This window comes from Pithys albifrons, chromosome 10 (assembly GCF_047495875.1).
Source record: "Pithys albifrons albifrons isolate INPA30051 chromosome 10, PitAlb_v1, whole genome shotgun sequence".
NCBI classification, from domain to species: domain Eukaryota; kingdom Metazoa; phylum Chordata; class Aves; order Passeriformes; family Thamnophilidae; genus Pithys; species Pithys albifrons.
Window position 1 is genome coordinate 11,173,044 of NC_092467.1, and position 25,512 is coordinate 11,198,555.

The following is a 25,512-nucleotide window of genomic DNA, read 5'->3' on the forward strand; positions in this document are numbered from 1 at the left end:
CTCCTAACCAAGGGCTACTAGAAAACCCCATGTATCCAGATAATAGGAGTAATTTATGGGTAGTTATACACACACAATCCTAAGTGCCACTGGGGGCTGCCATCCAAATCCTGCTGCAATCTACCTATGCCTGAGTGAATGAGGGAGGCATCTTTTTAATTCTGCACCACGAAATTCAAACTGGACTGATCCTGGCACAAGGAAAAGCCACCTTATGATGTCATTTCTACAGTTATTTTTCAGATTATAGTTTCCTTTGATGTCTATTACTGAAGGTTCCAGTCTAGCTTAGTTACAATATACATGGACCAAGAAAGATCAATGCAAAAGACTCTGCACACAGAGTTAGGATTGAACAGTGGCCATAAACATTTCCCTGGAGCACTAAGCATTACAAAAACAAAGATGTCTGTAGATCCAACAAACACTGGGATTCCAGATAACCTCTCCCTTCCTGCTCTGCCCCATCCGAACCCACAGCATTTGTTCAACTGTCTCTGGCAAGAGGTCTGAATTGTTCATCTAGAAAGCTTTCAAAACTCTTTGATGTAACGAGCTACTGGGAACAAGTTGTAATTGATAAAGTCAGGCAACATTGAAATAAAACCAACAAGTATCAACTTTATTGCAAGCATTTGTCGCTCGTGTACCCAGCTGTATTCACCACAACATTCTTCTGAGGTGGGCAAGCTCCATGCAAGATGAACTGCAACACTGACAGCAGTGCTTTGCAAGAAATGCAAGAAAAAAATCCTAAAACTTCTCTGTCTCTATTAATCACAGAACTTTAGAAGGGCATTTTACAAAGCATTTTGTAGGTGCCAAATTATTATTGGTTATAATACTGCAAATAATGATAGCAAGATATTTGATATACAGAAGTATTTTTGGCAAAGGTACTATGAAACATTACTCTGACAACAGAAGGAAAAACTTATCAACAGAAATAGTTCCAACTGTAGCCTCAAAACCAGTATTGTTCTGGTGAAAAACAATAAACAAGACTAGAAGGACTTCCAAATACAGTTGATTAGCATTGTTCAAGGTGGAAAAATATTAGGTCTCTGTAGCCTAGTGAAAAAACAAGGGATTTCAAACATGACAAATTAAAATAAAACAACGGCAACATTATGTTAAGCAGGAAGAGTCAGTAGCTGCTGGAACAGAAGTGGTAGACTCTCCATTTGTCTGTGCCTTCACAATAGGTCCAAGATGCTTTTCTGGAGTCTGTGCTTAGTTTATTGAAGTACTGGGCTTAGTATTAAAATAAATGGGTTGAAAGTAACAAGAAATGACACAAATAAGGGCAAGACAAATTAGTGATCTTTCAGTATGTGTGTAAGGGAAGCCTTTACAAAAATCCCTTCTTTCTGTGTCCTGCAAACTGTGATGGTTCAATCACAGAAACAGCTATTTGCACACTGTTACTGACAAGCGCAGGGACTGTATAGATGCTCTGAAAATGCACAATGTCTTGGAGACACAGCAGAGGCTCTGTATGGGCTTTATATTCCAAGCTCTACAAATGTATTTAAATGGACATCCACATGATATTTTTGTTTAAAACTTCAGGAACTCTAACAGTGACAGGTTCACTTTTTGATGTTTCTGCAACATCATCTTGACACACTATCAGGGTCCTGTCCCACATCCCAGAAAGTCAGAGTACAAAAGTAAGGTAGGCCTGGACGTGCTGAAAGTTTCATGTAAAACAGTGCACTTCTACTGGTCTTCCTACAGCATTTTTGCATGATTAAGCAAAACTAGAAATAAGGAGAAGGCAGATGGGAAAGAAGCCAGCTTACACAGACTTTTGTCCAGTCCTGCAAGTCTACCTACTCAGACACAAGAAGCAATAAAACTGAGTTAGTGTCTCCTCATGCACAGAAGGAGAAATGAAAATTTTCTACATGAAACAGCTGGAAGCACAAAAATGTAGTTCTAGCACTGTCAGATCCCACTACAGTTTACTTTCTCATGCATAGATCAAAATTCAAATTTCTGCTTCCTTATGACTTTCAGAAAACAACATAAGACAGAGATAAACTCTACCCAACAGAGAAAAAAAAAAGACAAGGTTGTTCAATCCAGTTAATGATGGGAAGTAACATGAATTTACTCACTCAAAGACGTAAAGTGTTTTTTTATTTCAGCTTTACCTACTATTTCATAGTCAGTGATAGGAGTAGGAATAAAAAAGAAACAATACTTACCACACTTAAACTGACTAAAGCATTTGCCTTTGGCACAGGATGGCTATACAATGATTTTAACAGATCATTTGAGTCATTTTCCTGTAGGGAATGGTTTTTAGATGTAGTTAATTATCATATAAAAACTAATTACTATTTATTAAACATCAAACTATATGTTGACAAAGAGTATAAGTATTTAATGACAAAACCAATTGTAATTCATAGTGAAGTATTTAAATATTAAGTACGAAATTCAGGCCAGCCTTTTATCTTATAAACTGATTGTATCTGCAAGTTAAGCCAATCTCTTACATGTTTTCCCATATACTCCTTACATGAATCACCTCATTTGCAGCTGAAAACTGTGAAAACACGTCTGGTTGGTCAGTGCATCCTGGATATCATCTTTCTAAAACTGCTAGCCCTGACACATGTATAGTCAAAGCTTTACTAAATATGCAGCTACTTATCTGTATTGTATACTACAAAAATGTTTCATCAGAACACATAAAACAGATAATACGGTTTACTAAAAACTACATCAGACACCTGTTTTAACTGGGATCCCTCACTCTGATCTTTAAAAGAGATGTTTACATGGGAAGAGTTTAGGTTTAGGGTTTTGATTCACTTCAGGGGGTTTGTTCATGGAGATTAAGTTCTTTATGTTGCCAAAGTACAATAAAAAATATCAGTGACAAGCCAGGGTGAGTTTTTAAACATACTGCACGAGTCTACAGGAAGCTTACATCTCTCCCTGTAAGAAGGATGATGCTACTGGACCTCATGCTAATAAAGAAGACTTTGGAGGTAGCTCTTGGTCAGATGGACAGTGCCTGGGCCAGGGGGGATCAATGTCCTCCAACAGCCTCCTCAGCAACAGGTTTGGCACCAGGGAATATACCAAAATGCTCCATACACTGCTAAAACTTTCTGACCATCAAAACAGTTTTCTTAGCATATAAAGGAACAAACTTACAGCACTGCTACTTAAATTGCTTGAAGTAATAGCTGCAATGTCAGCAATGGTCATCAAAACGATACCTACCCCCTTCCGTCAAATACAACCTTAAATAATTTTTTTCTATTACAGGGAAATTGGGGCCCAAACCAAGTTCTCATTACAGCATTTGTAAGACATACATACTCCACACTGTTCAAACACACAGCTAACACCCAACTTTCCTACTGCATTTTCTTCTTGCATAAAATATCATCATTCTCTACAATCTATTTATTATAATGCATATTATTGCTTATTCTATACTTCATATATTTTTGAAATGTCAGCTTTTCTAGTCTACAGCATATGGCTGAATATTGATACTTTTTTTTTTAATTGTAATCTAGTATGCTAATACAGTTAAAGCAGAAAGGTATAGCTTTAATGTTCTCAGTAAAGACAGATGCCAGTAGTTCCTTTGCTGTATAATCCTGGAATACATCTAATTGCTCATGAATATGCAAACTAAACTATCATCATTCTTCACCAAATGCTGCAAGTAATTTTGTCCTGCTAGCTGAGATGACAGAATTACAAGAGGTAGTTTTTAGTTAATATGAAGGGTGAAACAGTACATCATATTTTATACAGTTCTGAACAAAAGTGTTTGCAGCTGATAATCAGATAGTTCCAGAGATCTACAGTTTACAATCAATACGTCACAGCTCTCCAGTGATGTGACACTTTGCTCACACTTTGCCCAAGACTTGTTTATGCTGAGACTAACACTTTATAAAGGTATATTTTCAGCAGCTTTTATAAGATTACTGTGGGATTCAAGTGACTGTTGCAGCTGTATGTATGTTCAGATTCTTTGTATTTCAGCAAGATAAATACAACTTGCAACTAAATCCTACTCAAATTTTCAACTTTTACACAGAATAGAATCCTTTTTCATAATTTCAAATAGTGACCACTAGTTTAAGGAAATATTTTATACAAAGAGCTGGAATATCAAAAATTACCTGTTCTTTAGCCAAATAATCTGCCAGGGTATTTAGGAGCTTGTAGTACACCTCAAACCATGGTAGGTAACTAAAAGAGGAGGAAAAAAAGTGTTTTATTAAGATATCAATGTATTTTTTCAGAGCTTATAAAATACTACAATGATCGATCTGACTGACATGTTTTTAGAGTATTTTTACTTATAAATAAAAAGCATAAAAAAAATTTCCCCACAAATTTAATGACGCGTCACTGATAGATTGATTCTTTGTGCTGCATGAAGTTCCAATAAGCACAGAAGAGCTCATAATACTTAGATTTCTTAGTATTTTAAAGGCATTTGAAGCACTGTCAAATCTCATGCCTACTATCATTAACTGTTACAGTTTTCAGTAGTTATTTGTAATTTTGAAATTCTACATCCTCCTATAACCCAGTGTCCTGCCAGAATGGCTGCTATGCAATAGTACAGTTGTTGCATCATACGTAAGAATATTGGTCTTCTCATAAAGTAATTTTATAGATAGAATTAACTTCCAAAAATAAAAACATTCACTAATATTGTAAACACACGGCACATTAATATGTAAATACTTAAGAGACTTTTAACACAGGGTCTGCAGCCCATATGAGTGCAATACTATCACTGAATTAATGAACCCAAGAGAAATAAGGCATAACTGAAGACCATGGGAAAGAAAGTCAAACACAGTGGAATCAGTTCCATTTTTTGTCACCTATTTACAGAAGAGTTACCTTTAACAGTCACATCATCAGTGACCACATGCTACAGAACTTTCCATTAGCACTATTTAAGCTACTACATCTGGTAAATGAATAGTACCAGTATAAATTACACCTCATTAACAAATTACACATCATCGTATGTCTGATAGACATCTCTGTTTCATCTTAGAAGGGGGAGCTGGAAAGGAAATAAAGCCTGAAATGTTTTATTTATTTATATGCAATACTACAGACTGTTACTCCAATGCAGTGTAAATCTACAGACATGGATTTCTTAAAGGCTTTAGGTCATGCTGTGGACAGACCTTAAAGTTTCAAATTTATATATTTCAGGAAGCATGCTACCTGCAACTGAAAAAGTCCAGCATGCAGAACCTAAATGTCTTCCCTGATAGGAAAAGGAAAGGTGTTAGGGGAAACCCTGGCTAGTAGAGAAGCCAAGTCTACTTTTGTGCAGTTAGTGCAGTGAAGGGTTGTGTTTTCTTTGTTAACACCTCTGTTCTCAGTACGGAGCTGGCAAAGATTTAGAAACAGACCCCAATTCTCAGGGAAAGGAAAAAGAACAGCAGAACCTGAACACAGTTATGCATTGTCTAGCAATCTTATCTTTTGCTTAACCACCAAACCACAAAAACTCATCATAATTTATTTCCGTCAAGCCAAAGAGGCATAGAGACAATGATTTAATGATTTCCTTTAAAGCCACTGTATTAATGCTTTTATCACATTTTACCATACACTATTAATCAAAACTACATCAACCTATTAATGCTCAAAGACACTTTTAATGCTTGGTATTGTTGACAGTGGTTACGGTGTGACATTATTGCACTTGCTATTCAATATATTCTTATATAATCATAAAATTTACTTTAGTGCACCTGTGTAATGTCATTCACTGCTTACAGGCGTGAATGCTGCACGCTCTTGTAAAACACCCATCATGACAGCACCTAAAACATCTGATCTTTGAGCGTTCTTTCACATAGGACTCCTGTTCTATTATCTTGAAATCATGTTAACCTGGTTTTACACATCGCTGAAACACAGCCTAGATAGGCAAACAGAATTATTCACCACAGCGTTCAGAGTACCTGCAAATGTCAGAGCCACTGAACAGCTTTACAGCCTCGAATTACAGCAGGGACTGAACACTGTCCTGGCGTTTTGTCCAAGTCAAGATACAAGGCAAGTATAAATTGCAAAGCATTCTTATAGCACTGGTCACACAAATAGGTTAGACTACCTAAAGGCCTTCCAGTCTTTTGCTATCACCTTTGCACTAGCAGTAGGCACGACCACAACCCCAGCATATTTTGCTGTAGAGTACTTCAAAATCTCATCACTTCTCTTTCATAATGAATAGGTGTAAACAGCATTCTATAAAAATAAATGCTCCTACTTCATTACCAACCATATTTCTTTTTCTGTATGAATGATCTCAACTCCTTAGCTCAGTTTGTTAAAACTTGGTTATAATAAAGCCAAGGTCACGGGTTCAATCCCCTGTGTGGGCCATTGACTTAAGAGTTGGACTCTATGATCCGTGTGGGTCCCTTCCAACTCAGAATAGTCCGTGATTCTGTGATTCCTCTTACTGAGAAAACAAAAATTAAATGCCATTTTAAGTCTAAGCATAAAAAGGTCAAATTCATTACTTGAAATTAATGAACCCTAGCAGAAAGCCAAGGGAGACTTTTTCTTTCATACAGCAAGGCATGCTGACCAGAGTACTTGTATAAAAATTTCTTCCTTTGCAAAATCAGGTTGATGATACATTTCCATGTCTTTGCGTAACAAAAATGCAAAGAAAAACATGTAAAATACACAAATTCAACATAGTTTATAAAAGTCAGTTTCCTTTTGGAGGGGAAAAGTTGAAAAACAATTGCTTTAAGCCTTATGTCATAGCCATGATGTTAATATAAATTCAATGTGCCTCTTAAACCTGAAAAACAAGTACATCATTACATTATACAGCACAAAACCAAAGGCTGCCACAACCTGCCGTCTGCTTCTTTTTCACAGAAACTTCAGTTCTTCAATAGTACAGTTTAATGGCAAAAGTTCTGTCAATATTTTTAATTATAATTTTATTACTTCATCAAAATATTACAAAGACCTATTGGAAATCAAAAAAGTTCCCTTTATGTGTTTTCCCCCAGCAGGCTACAACCTCTTTTCAGGGAGTTGCAGAGAGTGACAAGGTCACCCCTGAGCCTTCTCTTCTCCAGGCTGAACACCCCCAGCTCCCTCAGCTGCTCCTCATCAGACTTCTGCTCCAGACCCTTCCCCAGTTCCATTGCCCTTCTCTGGACTCTCTCCAGCACCTCAGTGTCTTCCTTATAGTGAGGGGCCCAAACCTGGGCTTGGGATTCGAGGTGTGGCCTCACCACTGCTGAGTACAGGGGGACAGTCACTGCCCTGGTCCTGCTGGCCACACTATTTCTGACACAGGCCAGGATGTCATTGGCCTTCTTGCCCACCTGGGCCCAGGCTGGCTCATGTTGAGCTGCTGGTGACCAGCATCCCTGGTCCTTTTCCACTGGGCATCTTTCCAGCCACTCTGCCCCCAGCCTGTAGCACTGCCTGGGGTTACTGTGACCCAAGCACAGAAGCCAGCACTTTGCCTTGTTGGCCTGCATGGCACTTTTGTGTGTGATATCTAAAAAGGAGAAGCATAAAGAGTAAAAGAATCTTCTTAGCTTGTCCCATTAGCAAATCTTGCAAAATTATTTAACCTTTGCTTTGCACAGAAGAACTAGTCTATATACAGAAAAGTCACCCAGTACAAAAGTGTCCATCACCATCTATTAAGTTGGGTAATAATTTTTTTCTCAAGTGAGTACAGAACTGCCCTGTCTGAGAAATATACTTTTGAAGTGTCTGAATTTAACAGAGACTTTTAATATATCACTCCTAACTCAAAACTGTCACATTAATATGTACCTTAACATGAGATAAAATCAAAATTAAACTCCATTACTAGAAAGACCTTACCACCACATTTGTATTCATAAAATTATTTATGAGGAGTGCATTTCATAATTAATTAGCTGTCTTATGAAAACGTCAAAAGGTTATCAATGAAGTCCCTTCACAGTAGATAAAGCAGAGGAAAAACAGAGCTTTAATGTTCAATTTTAATGTGTTTAGACCAGTAAACTTCAAATACAAATAATTTTGGTTCTTAAACTATGCAACCATTACTGGTTTCTTGTTTATCTTTGTTTAATTGTACACATTATCTTTGCATTCTTCATATCATAATCAATAGCTGTTCAAGGAACAAACATACAAAACAAACATAACACGATCTCCAACAACACACAAAAATTTCTTTAAACGTTTCTTCCATAATAAAGAGAAACATCGAAAACATATGCAATATTGTTTTAATAGATATGTATTCCCTGGTTGAGAATACAAGGGTCTTTATTTAAAAGTACAGCCACTGTCTGTCACAAAAGCAAGAGACCAAGATATTTCATGGTTAATTAAAAACGTCCTTAGCATTTTCTTTTAATCTAAATGAGCCACAAGGCAGGAGCTCAGACTTTTATTCAAAGTCACGCATAACTCTTGTTACCATAAGTAGACTTTCACCTCACTAGTGCTTCTACTACAGCTCTGATAAAACTTTTACATTCATGAGTCAAAGGTTAAACAAAGGAGAGGAAATGTTTTCTGTCAAATAGTCAAGGTAACCACTAACAGTCCTGAACTATCAGCAGGAATCTAACTTCTAGTAATCAAATAAAACTAAGGAAACTGCCTTTCCGTAGCTAAATGTCTAATGTCTAGGGGCTACTTTTCTGTCTGGAAAATTGACACAAAATGTGTAAAACTGAAACATTCTGCTTCTAAGGGATTTGCCTAAAGGAAGAGTGAAAAAGCTTCAAGCGTGGTCTGAACTGAAGAACTACAAAGCCTAACCACATAAACCTGTCTTCCTTGTTAGAAAATTTCATTTGGAAACATAGGTGACAATTTTATAGCCATCAAATTATTGAAATCTAAGACTGAGCATTTTAATGATGCATTTCTTGTTCCTCAGCATAGCTAAGGTCAACCTCAGAGTCCATCAATAACTTCAGGATTTTTAACAAATTATTTGTACTTTGTACTAAAACCATTCAAGTAATTCAAAAACAATTTCATGTAAACCCAGACTATTATTCCTACTGCAAGCAGCAGTGGTACTTAGAAACAAGAGCTAGAAGAATTAAATCTCCTTCTATTATTCAACAGTAATCACTAAGGTTTCCACTGTGCCACTTCAAATGTCAACTAGCAAAACTATTACCTAAAAACAGAAAAAGAAAGCCTAGGAGAAAAGATCCAGTATAGGATATGAGCACAACAAGGTATTTTACAATACGCCTATTGTAGTACCTGCTGTCTTACAGGGCTGCATTAGCTCAACTGTCTGTGGAGAGGGAGGAGCTGAAACAGCAGGATTCACACTGAGAGCTTCACAAAGCAACCATGCAGCTAAAAAAACCCCTAAATTAAATAAAACTTGCCAAGGAATCAGACAACAATTCTGGAGAATAATCCAACATTTATTTTCTCGCCTTACTACGATTTAGCACTTATTGGCACTTTCAATTCGGCAACTGCAGACAAGCTCTGCACTTTAGACAATACAGTATCACAATTAAGTTCTTCAAACAAAAATGCCTGAGAAAGCTACTTTGGGGGATTTTTACTTCACTTTATAAACATAGAGAGAACTTGAACAACACATCCTGATTTGGGAGAAAATTCTATTTACACAACTCATATATACATGTATATGAAACCAACCAAACAAAAAAATCCAACCATAAAACCTATAGAAGAATTTTGTATGTGTATTTTCTGTTTAAAACTACCCAGTTTAAAGCAGGACTATGTAGCTGAAAAGTCAGAGACAATTCCCTTTAGTTAGAGTTTCAGATAGAGAACGAATTAGAGAGAGAAATCCCATAAACCACATGACTTTATTCTTAGTTCCAGCTTTAAATTGGTAAAGTACAACCTGTTGACCACAGCCTTTTCTTCACCTTTCAGTTAAGAATCCCATTCAGCAGTTCAAATCCTAACTCTTTAGCAGCCCTGGCATAGGTCAACACATGGCTTGGGACCATCCACAAAAGATACACACACAAGGGAAGAGTTGTGTTCTGCTCCCCATTCATCAGCCTACCTAAATTTATACAGTATTTCCTTTGTCATCGCTTTGATTGGCTTGTTCCTCCTCTTCTTTTCAGAGAGTCTTACTTATATTTTAGTTATTTACGATAATTTCATTAAGTTAACATTTTGTATCGGACTATCTCTGGTTGTCTTTGTAAAAGCCTCAGTCAGCAACTGTAATATATTCCTCTTTTTTGAGGCAATGTATGTGCATATGGACATGGCAGTTCTACATGGCATTTCTACACCTGTACTTGTGTGTTTACATAAAAGTCTACAACTATTGTGCAAATATCTGTGATGAACTAGTAGTTTGAATTGTTCATACATTGGTCATCATGTGTATATACACACAGCAAATATCAGTTTATGTTATTTTTATGTATGGACAAGAAGGAGTGTGAACATGCACACACATTTATATAAAAAGAAGACAGCATTCAATTGGTTTGGGGTGTTCTTTTTACTTTGGTTAATTTAAGTTCAACAAGCATGTGCAAGGGGACACATAAAATGCCAAAATAAGTCTGCTTAGTGAGTCTTCTTTTACTTGGTCACTTGTAAAGAATCTTGGATTCAGAGTGAAAACCGGACTGGATACTAGAACATACCAGATGGAAATACTGCTGCATTCCTTCTGTCTGAACTAAACACAGCGCACACACACACACTGAAGACAAACACACTACCCAGATAGAAGTACAATGCTATGGAGCCAGTGCTGTTACGCATTCAGCTGTGCACTGTAAATTTGAAATTGTCACAATAAAAGCAATGCTTTGGTTATGGCTCAGTGAAAAATTACAGCTTGCCACTTATCATTTTCCTAGTTATTTCTACCAAGTAACAGACTAATCTTTAGCTGATGTATGTCTATGGGAAAATTTTAAAAGAAATACCCAGGTTTACACCAGCTGAGAATTTACATCCGTTATTTTGCAGCAGTCCATACTGTATTTAAATGTGTGTGCTTGAGTGCATGTAACTGATTAATCATTGTTACCACAGCATTAAAAGCCAGACAGGCAATATTAAGAGTACAGCAAAAAAATCTGTTGCTAACTTGATGAGGGAAGAAAATAACTCAGAGAAAAGTGCTGAAAGCATACACCTACATTCTCACTCTGGGCCTTAACAAGTTATATCTAAAAAAACATATGACAGTTAAGCATTACACACTACACAAGCCTAAGAACTAAGAAGTAGATGTTTTTTCATGGTCACAGAAAGTAAATTAATTTCCAGAATAAAATACTTTTGCTATTTTCATGATATGATAGTAATTTGGGGGTTTTTTAACAATATTTATATCAAATACTTATTTTTAACTTACTTGCCAAAAAATAACCAGTGTAATGGCTCTGAATGTTAGTTTGGAATCTGTTCAAAGCTCAATAAAGTCTTGATGTGCTATTTCCAATAACTTTAAGCTCTACTCTACAAGTTTCTATATTGTCTGGTTTATATTGCCTGCTCCGCGTGTTCATTTACTGATACTCTTTCACAAGCTGATGTTGGGTTTTTTTCCCTAATTCACATGATCTATCCCAATGACACCCTCCATGACTGCCTGTTTTCCATCTTGTCCAAATACCAGATAATCTGCTATTCTCCACAAGCTTCCTAGCTTCCTTAATCTCCAGAATTCTCTGTTACACCTTTGCTGCCAATGGGTTTGGCTCCTCTTTCATCTTGTGTTTGGGAATTCTCACTTAAAAGGTAATTATACTTGAATCTTGTTCTTCTCATGTTCTGTTGAACTGGAGGTTCCCATTTCCTCCATGGGACTTACAGGCTGCTATGCTCTTAATTGAAGCTGCAAGTTCACCTTTTAATCAACACACTCTACCTTTTAATTAATTAAAATGGTTTTAGGACAGCAAAACAATTAGGATTTTTTGTTACCAAAACAAGTATCTTACCACAAAAGAAAGAAAAAGCAGAGGGGGAAACAAAGTATTTCACTAGAATAACTTGGTCCAACATCAGTATCTCTTCTCCAATAAAGCAGCATGTTCTTAACCTGGGAATTATCTGGATCTGAGGCTTCTTATATTAGACGTAACTGGGCAAAGAACTTGGAAGAGACACAAAAATCTCCTTTCCAATGAGAGGAATCCAGATTAGTGCACTTTATTGCTGGATTGACTGGGTGCTTGTCAAAGATCTGATTATAAAATAAAAATATCACTTAATATTCACAACCTCTAAAGCTGTAGCGCATTGTTCTCTTCTTTAAAACAGAGATTTCATGTTAAATAAAATTATTTAGCCTCACACAAGAATACCATCACAGGAGGCTTGGGCCACTTTTTATATGACATTACCAGAGAACTTACAAAAGACATTTTTTCTTTTTTTTTTATATTCACTCCTTGATTCAATTTTTCTTATACCAACTTACCTTAGAATACAGAGGCAGATCTTGCCTCCTGACGTCAAACGGCAAAATCCAAACCTTTGCTTACTTTCAATGTCGGTGAGCACAAATGTGAAATGCTGTCCTACTTGGTTTTGGGACACCCTGAAAAAGGAGATACAGAGCATAAAACCACTACATCACATAAAACATGAGCATTTAATTCACTGGTTTCAAGTATTTTCATGCTCAATCCTCACACTCCTCTCTCTTTCCACCATATGGGCTGTTTCTTGCACCCCACTCCTCCTGTTCAGCGCAGAAGAGCCCAGTCCTTCCTTCAGCCACACCTCTGGCTGCTGCCCTGGCTCTGCTCCTGCTGACCTGTTCCACTGCACTGGCCCCTACTCTGAAGGTATAAGGCTGGTCATAAGGTTTGTTCTTAAGCACAGAATACACTTAAGTTAGAGCCAGTACAAGCCTCCCACAGCTTGTTAGCTTTGAGCACATCTCAGCAGAGGAGAACAGCAACCAAAGAAAAGGTTTAAAAATTTACAATTGATTAAATGTAATAACACAGGCCTAGCTTACATCACCCATTAAAAAGCTAGCTTAATAGGGTTTTTTTAATCCCTTCAGACTATTTTCATTTATTAAGGCCCATAGCCTCCCCATGCATCTTCCACACTTTTTCCTCCCTTTTTGCTCATACACTGCCCAACAAAGAACTTGGTGCTAAGTTCATTTTCCAGTGCAAACTTCTTTGGTTCCAGAAATGCAAAGGCCAGAACATAATCAAGAACTAACAGCATGAGAGTTAAAAAAGTAAGTAATAACATCTTCAAGACTGTATCAAAACATGTACCCACTTGAGACAGATTAAGTTTACACAAAATTTCCCTCCCCTTATCCCCAAGCTCTGTGAAGTCAGCCCTCCCTCAGCAGTGCAGGCTAACATGTTTTGTTCTGAGTTTCTACCACTCCTACCATGTCACCTCTGACTCCACATACTCATCAGCAGGTCTAAGTTCCAACCTCCATTCCTGACTCCTCACTTTCTGCTTGTCAGTATGGACCTTCTCCCAATATGTTTTTTAAGAACAAATGACTTCTTCACTGCCATGACAGAATAGCACTGAGAGCATGGGACAGACCCACACCCAGTGTGACCAAACTTCAGTCATCTTCACAGAAACTGCAAAATGCATTTGAGGCAAGCATTTCAGGAGACAAACAAACTGTATCTGAAGTTTACTCACCAGAATACTATTTTACTTTTCCAAAATCTCCCCCAAAAATCAGTTTTAGGCAGACTTAGCATTTTCAGCCAGGAATGGTCATGTGTGGCATAGAATGCTTCATAACATTGTTTCATCCAGACGTGACTTTTAAAGATTTCATTAAAACCAAATGAAAACAAAGTTCAGATGGGGAATGCATTGAGATTTGAAAGCACAAAATGCAGCAGTTTTGCCTGTAATTCTATTGTCTGTTGTTCTTTTCCTATTGTTACAAGATCTTTTATAGCAAAATACCTAAGCACCTGCTAGTAAGTGCTGTGATTAACATGTGTCACTTGTGGGTCAATTGTAGATGACCAAACTGAAAATGAAGTACCAGAGAATGGCACTGGCAATGAGGGGCAGTGATCTCAGCTGCCTCCTGCTCCCACCCTCTCCTGCTCTGCTGTGTCCCACTGTTAGGCTTGGAGCTTCCAGCAGCCATCACTGGCTTCTCCCTACACCACAGACCACCTGGCATGGTTAGGCTGGGGTCTCTGTGCACCACCATCTGAACCCAAAGAGATCACTGATAACTCATAAACAGCAACTGTTAATACTTGCCCATCTATGCAGGCACTGCTTTTGATGGACTGTGTACAGGTATGTCAGGCAAACGACTACATCATTACTTTCTGAACACAATTCCTTAGGACCAAAAACTCACACCAGTTAGGAGCTCCTGCTTTCAGCTTTTTGCAGCCTCCCTTCCCAAAACCTGAAGATGACATGGAAAAATAACTGACATTGCGATTAAAGGGTACCTAAAAATGTCACTACACAAGGCCACTTTAAAAATTAGTTCTAAATTCTAATGATTTCTACTAAAAATAACCCAGCCAAGTTAGGAGTTAAGTGGAAGCAATTCCAATGCCACCTCACCACCTACAAATCTCCCTTTTACTTCTGAAAGACAGACAGCTCCGTGTTTTGTCAGTGTAAAAATGGCCCAGCTTAAAAACTGCTTCCCACACAGTTTAGAAAGAGATGTAAGCAGCTAGTTCTAGATTTTTAATGTGAGAAAACTCCAAGGCTAAAACTGAATTTCCACAAGAACCCAAAAGTTTGCATTTGGACCCATTTACTTCAAAAGAACAATTAACAGAAGCCAGTGACCATCCATCTGGACGAAATTTTCTGATCAGAGTTTAAAATACTGAATTAATTCTGGGTTTCTAAATTAAGAACTCCACTTAAGATGTGGGGGCAGCAAGTATGCCTTGTTTTTTACTCCAGCAGAATTAAAACTGACTGTATGTAAGCATTACAGAGAAAAACAAATGTTGACTGGGGGTTTCTCTCCAGTGATAGACAACCACAATGCATAAACCAGACATATAAAACACTCCAAAAGTTGTAACATAGCATGTTATATCATGCAGACAAATGTTGGCCAAGTGACTTGGGGTCTGTGTCTCTGTTTTTCACTGCGGCACATCCAGTTGTTCAGAAATCAAGTCTCACCTCCAGAGGAAGGCAGCAGCTCCCAGCACTGCTACTGAACCACAACACTGATGCCTCACAAGTTATTCTTAAAATGAAAATCAGCACAGATAAAATGCAATTACTACATACCAGAATTCCCTAAAAAAAAAATGTTATCTAGACTTTTTACTGGATCACAGGATCAACTGGCCAAGCTTCAAAACCTTTCTGCAGAACACTGGTCTAGCTGGCTATTTGAAGTGAGCATGATCTGCTCACTTGCAAGGGGAGAGCAGGCACAAATCGTTCCCAACCACTGCTGACCTTCTCCTCGCTCATTCCTCTGCCTTACTTTCAACTCTTGCCCTGTATGCTTACTTTTAATCTTAGTTCAACAATAATAAATCACCAAGAGTGAAGAATGTGTGTAAATACTTATTAACCATGCAGACTACAATGGGCTCTTTCAAAGTTATTACAGTTCACTATAGAAATAAAAATGGGTTTTAAAATTTTCTACAGTATGTACCTACACAATGCAGAAAAGGCTCCTTGGTACCCAAAGAGTAGGTAAAGAGTCATTATAAAGATTTTTTGTTTACATTACAGCCATTGCTCAGGCCTCATTTTAAGGGTGCCTTGAGAGAGGTGATTAAGGTAGGAATTGAATCGCTCCTTCAAACAAAAAGCAGAATATCTAATCATTAAATTTTTCCCTTGTTCTCTATAAAAATTGCTCTTCTTCCAAATTAATTAGTTTAGGATACAGCAGATGTTTGAAATTAATCCTTCTTCAAATTTTTAGAATTTTTAGAGTTCCAAAAAATGAAAGACCTTATGCATGGGATTACAGATTTTTGTTTCCTTTTAAAAATAGGTAATAAAGTTGCTGGCATCATTAATTATAAAATGTCACATACATGTATTTGACCAGTGTAACTAAAGCACATAGTTCCAACTGAAGCTTTGGCAGCTGCCACCTAAACCTGAAAAATTCACATGTATTTCAACTCCCAAACTGATGCTGAAAAGCAAACTCCATCAGTCAAATTCACTCTAATTTTCCCCAAAGCAAAAAACTTATTAGAAACCATTTCAAGCAGAAATTTGAAAAACAGGTGTTAAGGTAGTGGTACAAACTGACAGGAGAGACTAGGAAGACAGTAACCCAAAGCTGGGCAGACTCTTTCAACTAACCTAAAATCTAAGCTTCGGGGACTATTTTCTCCACTCCCAGGCTCACTTCAACAACGACACAGCTCAGGCTCCCTGTGTGAAGGGGTCCTCTGCTCCAACTGAGCTATCTCATTTGAGCTCTGCCTCCCAAAACCTCCAGCCCTTTCCATTTCAGGCAAAAAAAGCAACTGGAAGAAAACTGCAGGAGATACAAAAATGGAGAAAGCCACCACCAACTAAGAAATTTCCCACCAATAAAAAGCATAGCTAGCTTATAAATGGCGTTATGTTTTCAAAACAACAGAAGGATTAAAAGAAACCACAACTACTTAGCAAAGAGTTTCACTGAGAGTATTAAGTTGCAACAGAAGCCTTCTCTGTCTAGAGGTCCTGACCACCACACCTGGCCAAGGATCTATCAGAGCAAACCATGGCTCCCTCGGCATTCCCAGGTTTCCTCTCAGACAGGTTCACTTCTGTGCACACACATGGAAAATAAAAAGCCATGTTTGAAACCAACAGTCACACTCTTCCCGGTGCCCATTGCACACTGCGGCCTGGCCAGACAAACACTTCTCTCTCATGTACATTTACTGTTTTGCACACATGGACCAAATACAATGAGTCAAAAGATGCAAAGAACTCATTTTTATATAACTGCTGCTGCATTTTTGAGTTCATAACCCATCTTGCAAACTGACTGCAATGACTGAAGTGTACAGAAAATGCTAGTTTATTTAGCCTCACCTGTACAGCTTGAAATATTTTCTTGATCATTTAACTTTTCATTCTCAACTATTTACTCAAAGGCAAAATTTTCCTGTAAGGTATAACTGCCTTTCACAAGATCTGCAAATCCAATGATCTCTATAGCCATTGTTTTGCATTTGTCTTGTTTCTGCACAGACTTCCACCAGAAATATTCACAGAAATAGCACTATCCAGGAACAGGAGAGTGACAGTGATTCTTGCCATCATTACTCACTGACCTAACAGATTAGGAGTTAAATAATATACACATTAATTCCCATATTTGAGTGATATTCTGCTGCTAAGGAGACATCCTCTACTGCAGCAGCAGCACACTTATGCTCCAAAATCCAACAGTTCCCTGTGACTGGCTGAGAGCTGTAGGGGGGAATTAATGAGATATGTATCACTGTCCCCACGCTGATGACGCAGTTCCCAAAGTGTCTTATCTAAAGATGTATATGGGCTACATATTCAGCAGGAGAAATGCATCCTGAAAGGGAAAAGACTGAGGAATGAAGGAAGAGAGAAGTACTTATGGCAGAGAGAAATGTAAGAGATTCAAAGCACAGTTAAAAATGAGGGGTCAAGCAGTGGCATAGCTCAATTTTGGACTGAATTTCATATGATTCCAAACGGAACAAGAGGAAAGTCACATGTTCACCAGTCATTGTCAACCTAAATAACTGACGGATGCAGAGTTCAAGGTGTGTGGCTCTGCAAAGTTACACCTCAATTTTGGGTTGAGAGTGTAAATACAAAAGACTATTGGTGAAAGAAAAGTGAAGAAAAACAAGCAGAATTTAGATTAAGGGCTCAAATAACAAGAGAGGGGACAAAGTGATTTTGTCTAATGCATTAATATTACTTTAGCAAACATTAAAAGGAAAATAAAATCTCTATATCATCTAATGTTAAATCCTCCTAGTCTACATAAAAAAGAACAAAGGAATTGTTTACCAGAGAAAAGGAAACTTATTCATAAATATATAAGCAGACAGAATGCTATACAATTGCACATTCATTAAACATGAAATAATTTATTTGCAAAACAAGAAATAGGTTCTTAGAGCAAATGCTCAAGAATTCTATCATGCAATTCATTTCTTAACACCTTCAGAATAAAATGCAGGCCAGTAGTAATGACGATATGTGCTTACTTTCAAAAAAAAATTATGCAAAAAATTCGAAGTTTAAGTCACGTCCAAAGAATTTTTTTTACACCATTGTGCCTCTGACAGCTTGACTTTCAGTTTAAGTTTAATGGGAGTTACCTCCAGATTTTTAATCACCGTTCACAGTATGTACTTCCAATAATTAGAACGGGTAGTGTACAGATATTTATAACATCTACATAAAAGGTACAGTACATCTGGTGAGATGATGCAAGCAGCATCAAATAGTGAGAATTACATTTGGATCTCTGTCTATGATCACTGTAGTACAGACAATAAAAGAAAATCAAATACACATTCTCATTTCGTTTATTTTTCAACTCATTCAGTAATTAGGTGAGTCAAAAGAAAAAAGCTGATGGTGGTCTTACCACTGTGCTTTAATGGTGCTTTAACTTTCCTATTTCCGTAATTTGAAGAATCCTGATTTCCTATTTTAATGAGTTTTATTTAGCTAGATAACAGAAATAACACTCCACTTCCTACAACTCTGCTGTACAGTAGAAATCCAGAAGCAATCTATGGAACAGAGTCACATTTTTGTCCTAAGTATCTTGATCGACAGAATTAGTGGAAGTTACCACTATAGCACTGCTAAATTTTAGCTCTTAATAGGCTCAGATATTGCTTGAAGTGGTTTATATATGTACAGTACACACAATACAGGCTGACAAACTGTGCTTCCTACAGCTCAATGTGCACAATCAATGAAACAGGTGTTTTGTATTCCAGTTCAATCAAAGTTTTCTGTGTAGAAATTGTCATTGAAATTGTCTAAAATACTTGTGGGTTTTTTGTGTATCATCTACCATGATCCTCTATGCAGGACACAAAAAATAACAAGGCACATATATGGCTAGACAAAAACTAAAATGCTCATCACAACTTAAATGTCCATTGGAAAAAAGTCATATGAAAAGAAATTAAAGCAGTGTTTTTCGCAGTCCTTTATTGTCCAAATTTCAAAATAAAGTAAATAAACTGACAAAGCTGAATACAACTGATCTTCTGGAAACAGAAGTGTTAATCTATGTCCATATTATGGAAAATGCTTCAACTGAGAACTAGATGGCAAATACACCAAGCAGCCAGTAAGTTGTTCACACAAATAGCCTGCCAGTAAACAGTTTCTGCTTTCTTGATTGAGCTTACAGCATTTCGGTCCTTGTCTCCACAACAACTCTGCCCCTCCTCCTTGTCCATGCTCTTTTATACTCTCATGATCCCACAAACCCCTACAGCTCAGCTCCCAGCTACACAAGCAGCTGCGAGTGCAGCACCTTGTTCTGAAGGACACCACAGTACTGCCTGAGCCGCCAGCAGGGCAGACTGAACACCTCAGTGTCATTCTCCTCGTCAATACATCTCAGCTCCCAAGAACCTCTCCTCCTTCTGCCAGTTTTTACAAAGTCTGTAGAAATTTTTCACCTTTGAGATCACTGCTTTACAGTCAAGAATGAGGCCAAAGTCAAAAAGCATGTCTGGGGAGGGGGACACAGAGGGTCTTAATAGAAAGACAACAAATATCTCGTAACTTTTTCTTTTTTTCCTTTGATCTTTGTCTTCTATCCTTTCAGACACTCAGCTAAAATACATACTTAGCTATACTATATATTCATGTATTTCCACAGTTTATTGATGAAGATCATACATCTCATACAAGCAGCTAAGTGCCTTCTGAATGGTTCAACAGAAATAAGGCAAGATGAGTTATTTGAAAAAAAATTATTTGCTGCCACTGATTATCTTCTTGCCACTTGATGGCAGCAACAGAACCTCACCTTTTTCTGTAATTCTCAAATTTTAATTTTATTATTCGTCTTCATTACCAGTTTTAAACCATTCTGTACATATCTTAAGCACATTAAAGACTTTAATGCTTCAAAGCCAACACTGACAACTGTATTAGTTATTAATACAGGTTAAAGGACAGTGAGATTAACCAGTTCAAAATCCAAACAACTTAAGTAAATTAATCTATAAAAGACTGAACCTAGTTTACTTCAGGGAAGTTGTGTTTACAAAGATCTTTATTTTGTCAGTGTGTTTTTCTGCAAAGACTCTTCTTTCCTCTCTATACACACCATCTTTTACTCCACTGAGTACAGCTTCTTGTACCTGCTAAATGCTTCGCATCTCTGAATCTCCATCTACAACTGATGCCCGTGTTGTTCTGAAACTGGTTCAGCCTGCACACTACCTGCATGCATCTTTCATTAATCATGCCCACTCAGCTTCTAATTCAATCTTTGCCAATTCGGGCAATACAAGTTTTCCAAACCAAGGGCATTCAATCCATTAAAATAATTACCATTAATCATTTTGACAAGCCTGAATAAATATTTTCATTAATAAAAACATATAATATGAACTATTTAAATGACTGGCAGCATTACATGGAAGACAGACGATAACTGATACTAAAAAGGTAAGGACTAATTAATCACAAATAATAGTCTTGATTCTTCTCTGAGAAAAATCAATTGCATATTCAGCTACTTCCATGCAATTAAAGTCTTAATTTCTTTGAACTCAAACCAACATGTTTTCAGTACTGCTCAGTGAGGTTTTATATCCTTGTGCACTGTAACATTTTTATGAAGCTTGCTGCTTGAAGGAAACTATGCTGTATCCTTAGACTAACACAGATGGTGTTTACAATTACAATGGACAAAACTGGGAGTCAGAATGTAGCTCTACCTTGACAGAGATACACCTAAAATTCTGTAAAGATTGCATTTTGCTGTGATAGCCTCCTCCTAGGGACTTCATACTTACTTGAACAAAGGGCTTGTTTTCTCATCTGCAGGTGCAGATAGGGAGTATATTACATTTTCCTTGTCTAAATGTTTGCTTGCAATTATGCTAAATATAATTTTCTATGAAATACTTTTAAAGAAATGATAACTGCAGTACGTACCTTTCAATGTCAAAAGGAAAGCAGAACTTTGGAACACTGTTCAGCACTTCCTGAAAATACAAGTGAAAGAAATAAAGTCAGGGTATTTGAAAAGGCTTTTCAAAGGTTTGGTTTTTTTCAAAAATGGCCAAAAATACTCATAACAAATAATAAATTCAAGGAATATATGCTTGCAAAAATACAGCACACGTTCCTGGACTGAAATAATTGATTATTAAAAAGGAATTAAGTTTGTGCTTTGGCAGATTGCAAAGACAATGCCATAGAAGCCCCAGGAGGGAAAGGCCTGGCCTGAAGGGTATTAACACCCTTCACATCCCCGCTGGGATTCCCTTCAACAAGGCCATATGGATTTTACAAGAAGCACCACACCATATGGGTAAGCCACGTCTGCTGCTACTTGTACCACAGACTAGCCACAGGGACTTCTGACAGATCCTGGCTCAAAAATACAAATGTTGTTTCAATTAAAATGCAGGCAGAGAAAAGGGAATGAAGTTGGCAGCAGAATGAATTACAGAGAGGTATAACAACTCTATACATGTTCCATAGTCAAATGCTGAAAATGATGGAAATCGTCTGCTGGTCCAAAGGAGAAGTTTATATGATTAACCCTTTGGGTTTCACAAACAAGCCTTGCTATTAATAAAGAGAAAGGGGGGGGAAATCCACCGGATCTACATTCGTACCATAGTCTGAAAGGATAATGTCACTCTTTCTTGCAGAATTTTATTTAAGAAGCTGTTTAGTGGCAAATAAAATGTGTTAATTAAAATATAAAAATGCTCTCAAACTAGTCAACATTTTTCTTTAGGAAAAAAAAAGTGAATTACCAGATCAGTTAGCAGCAAATATTAAACAATGACTTTACAAGATCCCAGAAAAACAGGTTTTATTTCCTTGCTCCCACCTGGGAAAACAAACCCCCTGGGAAATGCTTCAGCTAAGAAGAGACAGAACACTCAGTTGACATCAGCACAGTTGGTCAAAGCTACAGAATTCCCTTTTTGTAGTGGACCAAGACACATATTTCTGTATACAGAAAAACACATCTTGATTACAAATTTCCAGAGCTGCATAGGAGGATTTAAGAAGTTGATCTAAAATGTTAGCACTCCAGCCTAAACATTCTGTTTACTGCATGTTGAACAGTCAACTCCCATTAGGGGAAATTATGTATTTAAATTCCTACACACTACAATGACTATTTACTTTAAACATTTGCCTGACTCAGTGGATATTGTACAACATAAAGAACCCATGCAGGTTAATAAGCCAGGGATGAATAGTTCAGGAAAAAGATGACTCTGACTGGAATATGCACATGTTGGTTGCAAAGTTTTGGAGGTATCTGATGTGCCCTAATATATCATCATGTGGTACAAAATGAAAAAGTCAACTTTTTAGAATTTCTAAGTCACAGAAGAGACTTCAAAAAATCTTTAGAACTTTTACTTTGTCAGCACAGATAAAGAGTATGAAAGACACAGTTGTGTTTTGAGAAAGGTTATTAATTCCATTATGAACAAGAGCAGTACATATGATACTCTCCAAAAGGAACTGCTCAAGCACCATCCTGCCTGTTGTGAGTGCCCACTGCAGAAGGGTAAGGAGCAAAATACAAACAGGGCAGGTAAAGCCTGGAATTTCTGCAGTCAGGAACAAGCACATAGGATGCTAGCAGTAGGAATAATAAACTCTAACAAAAAAAGCAAACAGAACAGGATAATCAAAACTTTTAACTCAGAAATTTCCTAAACATTTCCAAATAAGCTCTCCCTTCAGGCTCATAAGGTTTGTTTTTCCCTGTTCCAAGGAAATAGTATGTCATTCTTTTTTCTAAATCTGTGCCTATTCTCACACTATAGGAAGTGATTTCCTCCTCACTACCAAGGATTTTAATTGCTGCCTGGTAAGCTTAGCACTGACTCAGAACTGGATATGGAAATGTATTCATTTATGTTCCCCATTGTATTCTCTCAGAATAAATTATCACGCAAGAAAAAGAAAACAAAAACAAAACCACCAAAGGTATTAGCTCAATATTTTGACTAAACAACTTGAAAATTATGGGTCTGTTTTGCAGCGTTCCCCAGGCCAGCGCTCCCCCAGCGCCGCCCGTCCTTCCCCAGCCAGCACACGTGCTCTCAACTTCTGCAGAGCAGCCCCAGCTCGCTTCCCAACTGGCAGGAGCATCCCTCAGGGGACAAGTCTTTAAACCTCGGCACTCTTTAAAATTCAACCAGCCAGCAGGTCTATAGACTGGTGTATAAACAGTATAGACAAAAAAAAAAATCCTCTCTCAGCTTATGTCAGTGACAAAGCAGCTCAGCAGTTGACTGCTTCTCCCCTGACAGTGTAAGCCGGGCTTACACAGATCAATAGATGGAAGTCCTACCTGCCTTCCAGGGTTCGGTTTTCTTCCTTCATTACAGGTGCCATTCAGATTTTTAAAATGGAAAAAAGAAAGATGCCCCCAAGATGCTGCTAGACCAATTTAAAATGCAAATGATACACATTCACATACACAGTTACTGCTTGTGTACAATTAGAGCTGATACTTGCAGTACCCTCTCTATTGAATAAAATCTGAGCTCTGTCTCCTAAAGGGTCATCACTTTCAAGGTTCCATAACTCAGCCAGGACGTCCTCATGAGCCAACATACACACACTCAGAAAAAGAACAATGTATTTATTGCTTTTTTAATTCACAACTTCAAAAAATTAGTGTTTATTTCTGAAGACAAAAGGTTGAACGAGTCTTCAGAAAGCAAAACATCTCAATTCACATATCCCGTGATTATTTCCTCCTCTGGTATTAGTGCTTTTAGAAACGCTCACTGTGTTATAAAAACTGCATACAGGAGGAAAATTATAACGATGTAAAATAAACCAAAAGATTAACTGTGTGCTTTCAAACACCACATAAACATCTACAACTGTACACACAATTGAGTTTAATTATTAAGTCAAATGACAACAGTCTCATTCCTTATACAAAGAAAATCATAAAATTAGTATCATGTGATCTACAGCATGCTGTTCCCCTCACAAAAAGCTTAAACAAAAATGGAAATACCTTTACAAAAATATTTCCTTTATGCCTATAGCAGAGCAGAAGAAACTTGTATTCCCATAGGCTCATGGTGCAGTGGTTTTATTAATTCACTTTCATCAGCTGCACTATACAACTTCAGCATAACCTGGTCATGCTCACTGGCTCTTCATTAAGATGAAATTACCTAAGTCTAAAAGGTAAAAACTATTTAGCTTTCCTTGCTTATTTTGATACTCATCCAGCCGTTTTCATGTATCATTGTTTCATAAAGCAATGCTAAGAGTGGTAGGAGATGCTTCTGAGTTCACACATGTCAACCTTCTGGAAAAAAGGTCCTCACAACTCACAATCTTGCCCTTAAATGAAATTACTGGTTAGCCATTCTAGTTAGATTCAAGATACATACCATATTCCTTACTAGCTATTTCTTAGAATATCACTGTCAATTGATACAAGAAATCTTCGTGACTGTTCAGTCTCCACCGGAGAGCACAGAGATTGAGAGAATACTTTCTTGATCCACTTGAACAAAATATAATGTCATCTCATTCCAGCTGGAAGAAGGTACAGGAGCTGCTGCTATGTGCAAATTCACCAGATTTGCTGTATATTACAGAATTAGCATATTAATGTATCTCCACAGAGGTACGAGTGGGTTTTTTCATTTTAACTTACACATTTCAACCAGTTTCCTTTTTCTATGTAGATGAGGCCTGATGACTGAAGGAGTTGACAGAAATTAAGTTCATCACCTCATATTGTACTACTGAAATATTTCAGTAGTGAAACTTAAATTCATTAATTTCTGAGGTTAGAAGAATGAGGGAACTAATCACCTCCAGCATGTTTTTTTATTTTAACATATTCTGTAGTTCACAGTGGAGAGGGAAAAGAACCTGAGTTTTCACAAGAGCACCCGTGAAAAAAAGGATGGAAACTCTTCCCTGATAGGAATATTTTAATATATCCAGAATGCTGAGCCACTTTGTAAACAGCAGATTATCTACTATGTTTCTAGAAGAGTCCTGTGACCTTCCAACTATTTCTGTGTTTATCTGCAGCATAAGACTGCTTCTCAAGCAAGTAGGTGGGCTCTCCCCCAAGGTTCATTCTACATATGGAAAGAGCAGAGAATAGAGAATCATAGAATATCCTGAATTGGAAGGGACCCACAAGGATCTTTGAAGTCCAACTCCTGGCCTTGCACAGGACAGCACCTCTGGAGAAGAATGGGTACAGCCTCACACTGAGACACAGCACACCACATCCATTCCACAGACATGTCAGGATGCCCAGGC

General features: G+C 37.5%; 1 protein-coding gene across 3 annotated transcripts in view; it reads right to left on the bottom strand.

The window, feature by feature from the left end:
- Positions 1-25,512, bottom strand: part of DENND1B (DENN domain containing 1B) — a 153,258-nt gene that overhangs the window by 77,601 nt on the left and 50,145 nt on the right. For all 3 annotated transcript variants that reach the window (XM_071564691.1, XM_071564690.1, XM_071564693.1), the window contains 4 exons: positions 21,157-21,206; positions 12,476-12,595; positions 4,164-4,233; positions 2,214-2,294 (listed from right to left, as the gene is read on the bottom strand). In XM_071564691.1, coding sequence (XP_071420792.1) covers positions 2,214-2,294; positions 4,164-4,233; positions 12,476-12,595; positions 21,157-21,206 — 321 coding nt within the window. The remainder of the gene's footprint in view (positions 1-2,213; positions 2,295-4,163; positions 4,234-12,475; positions 12,596-21,156; positions 21,207-25,512) is intronic.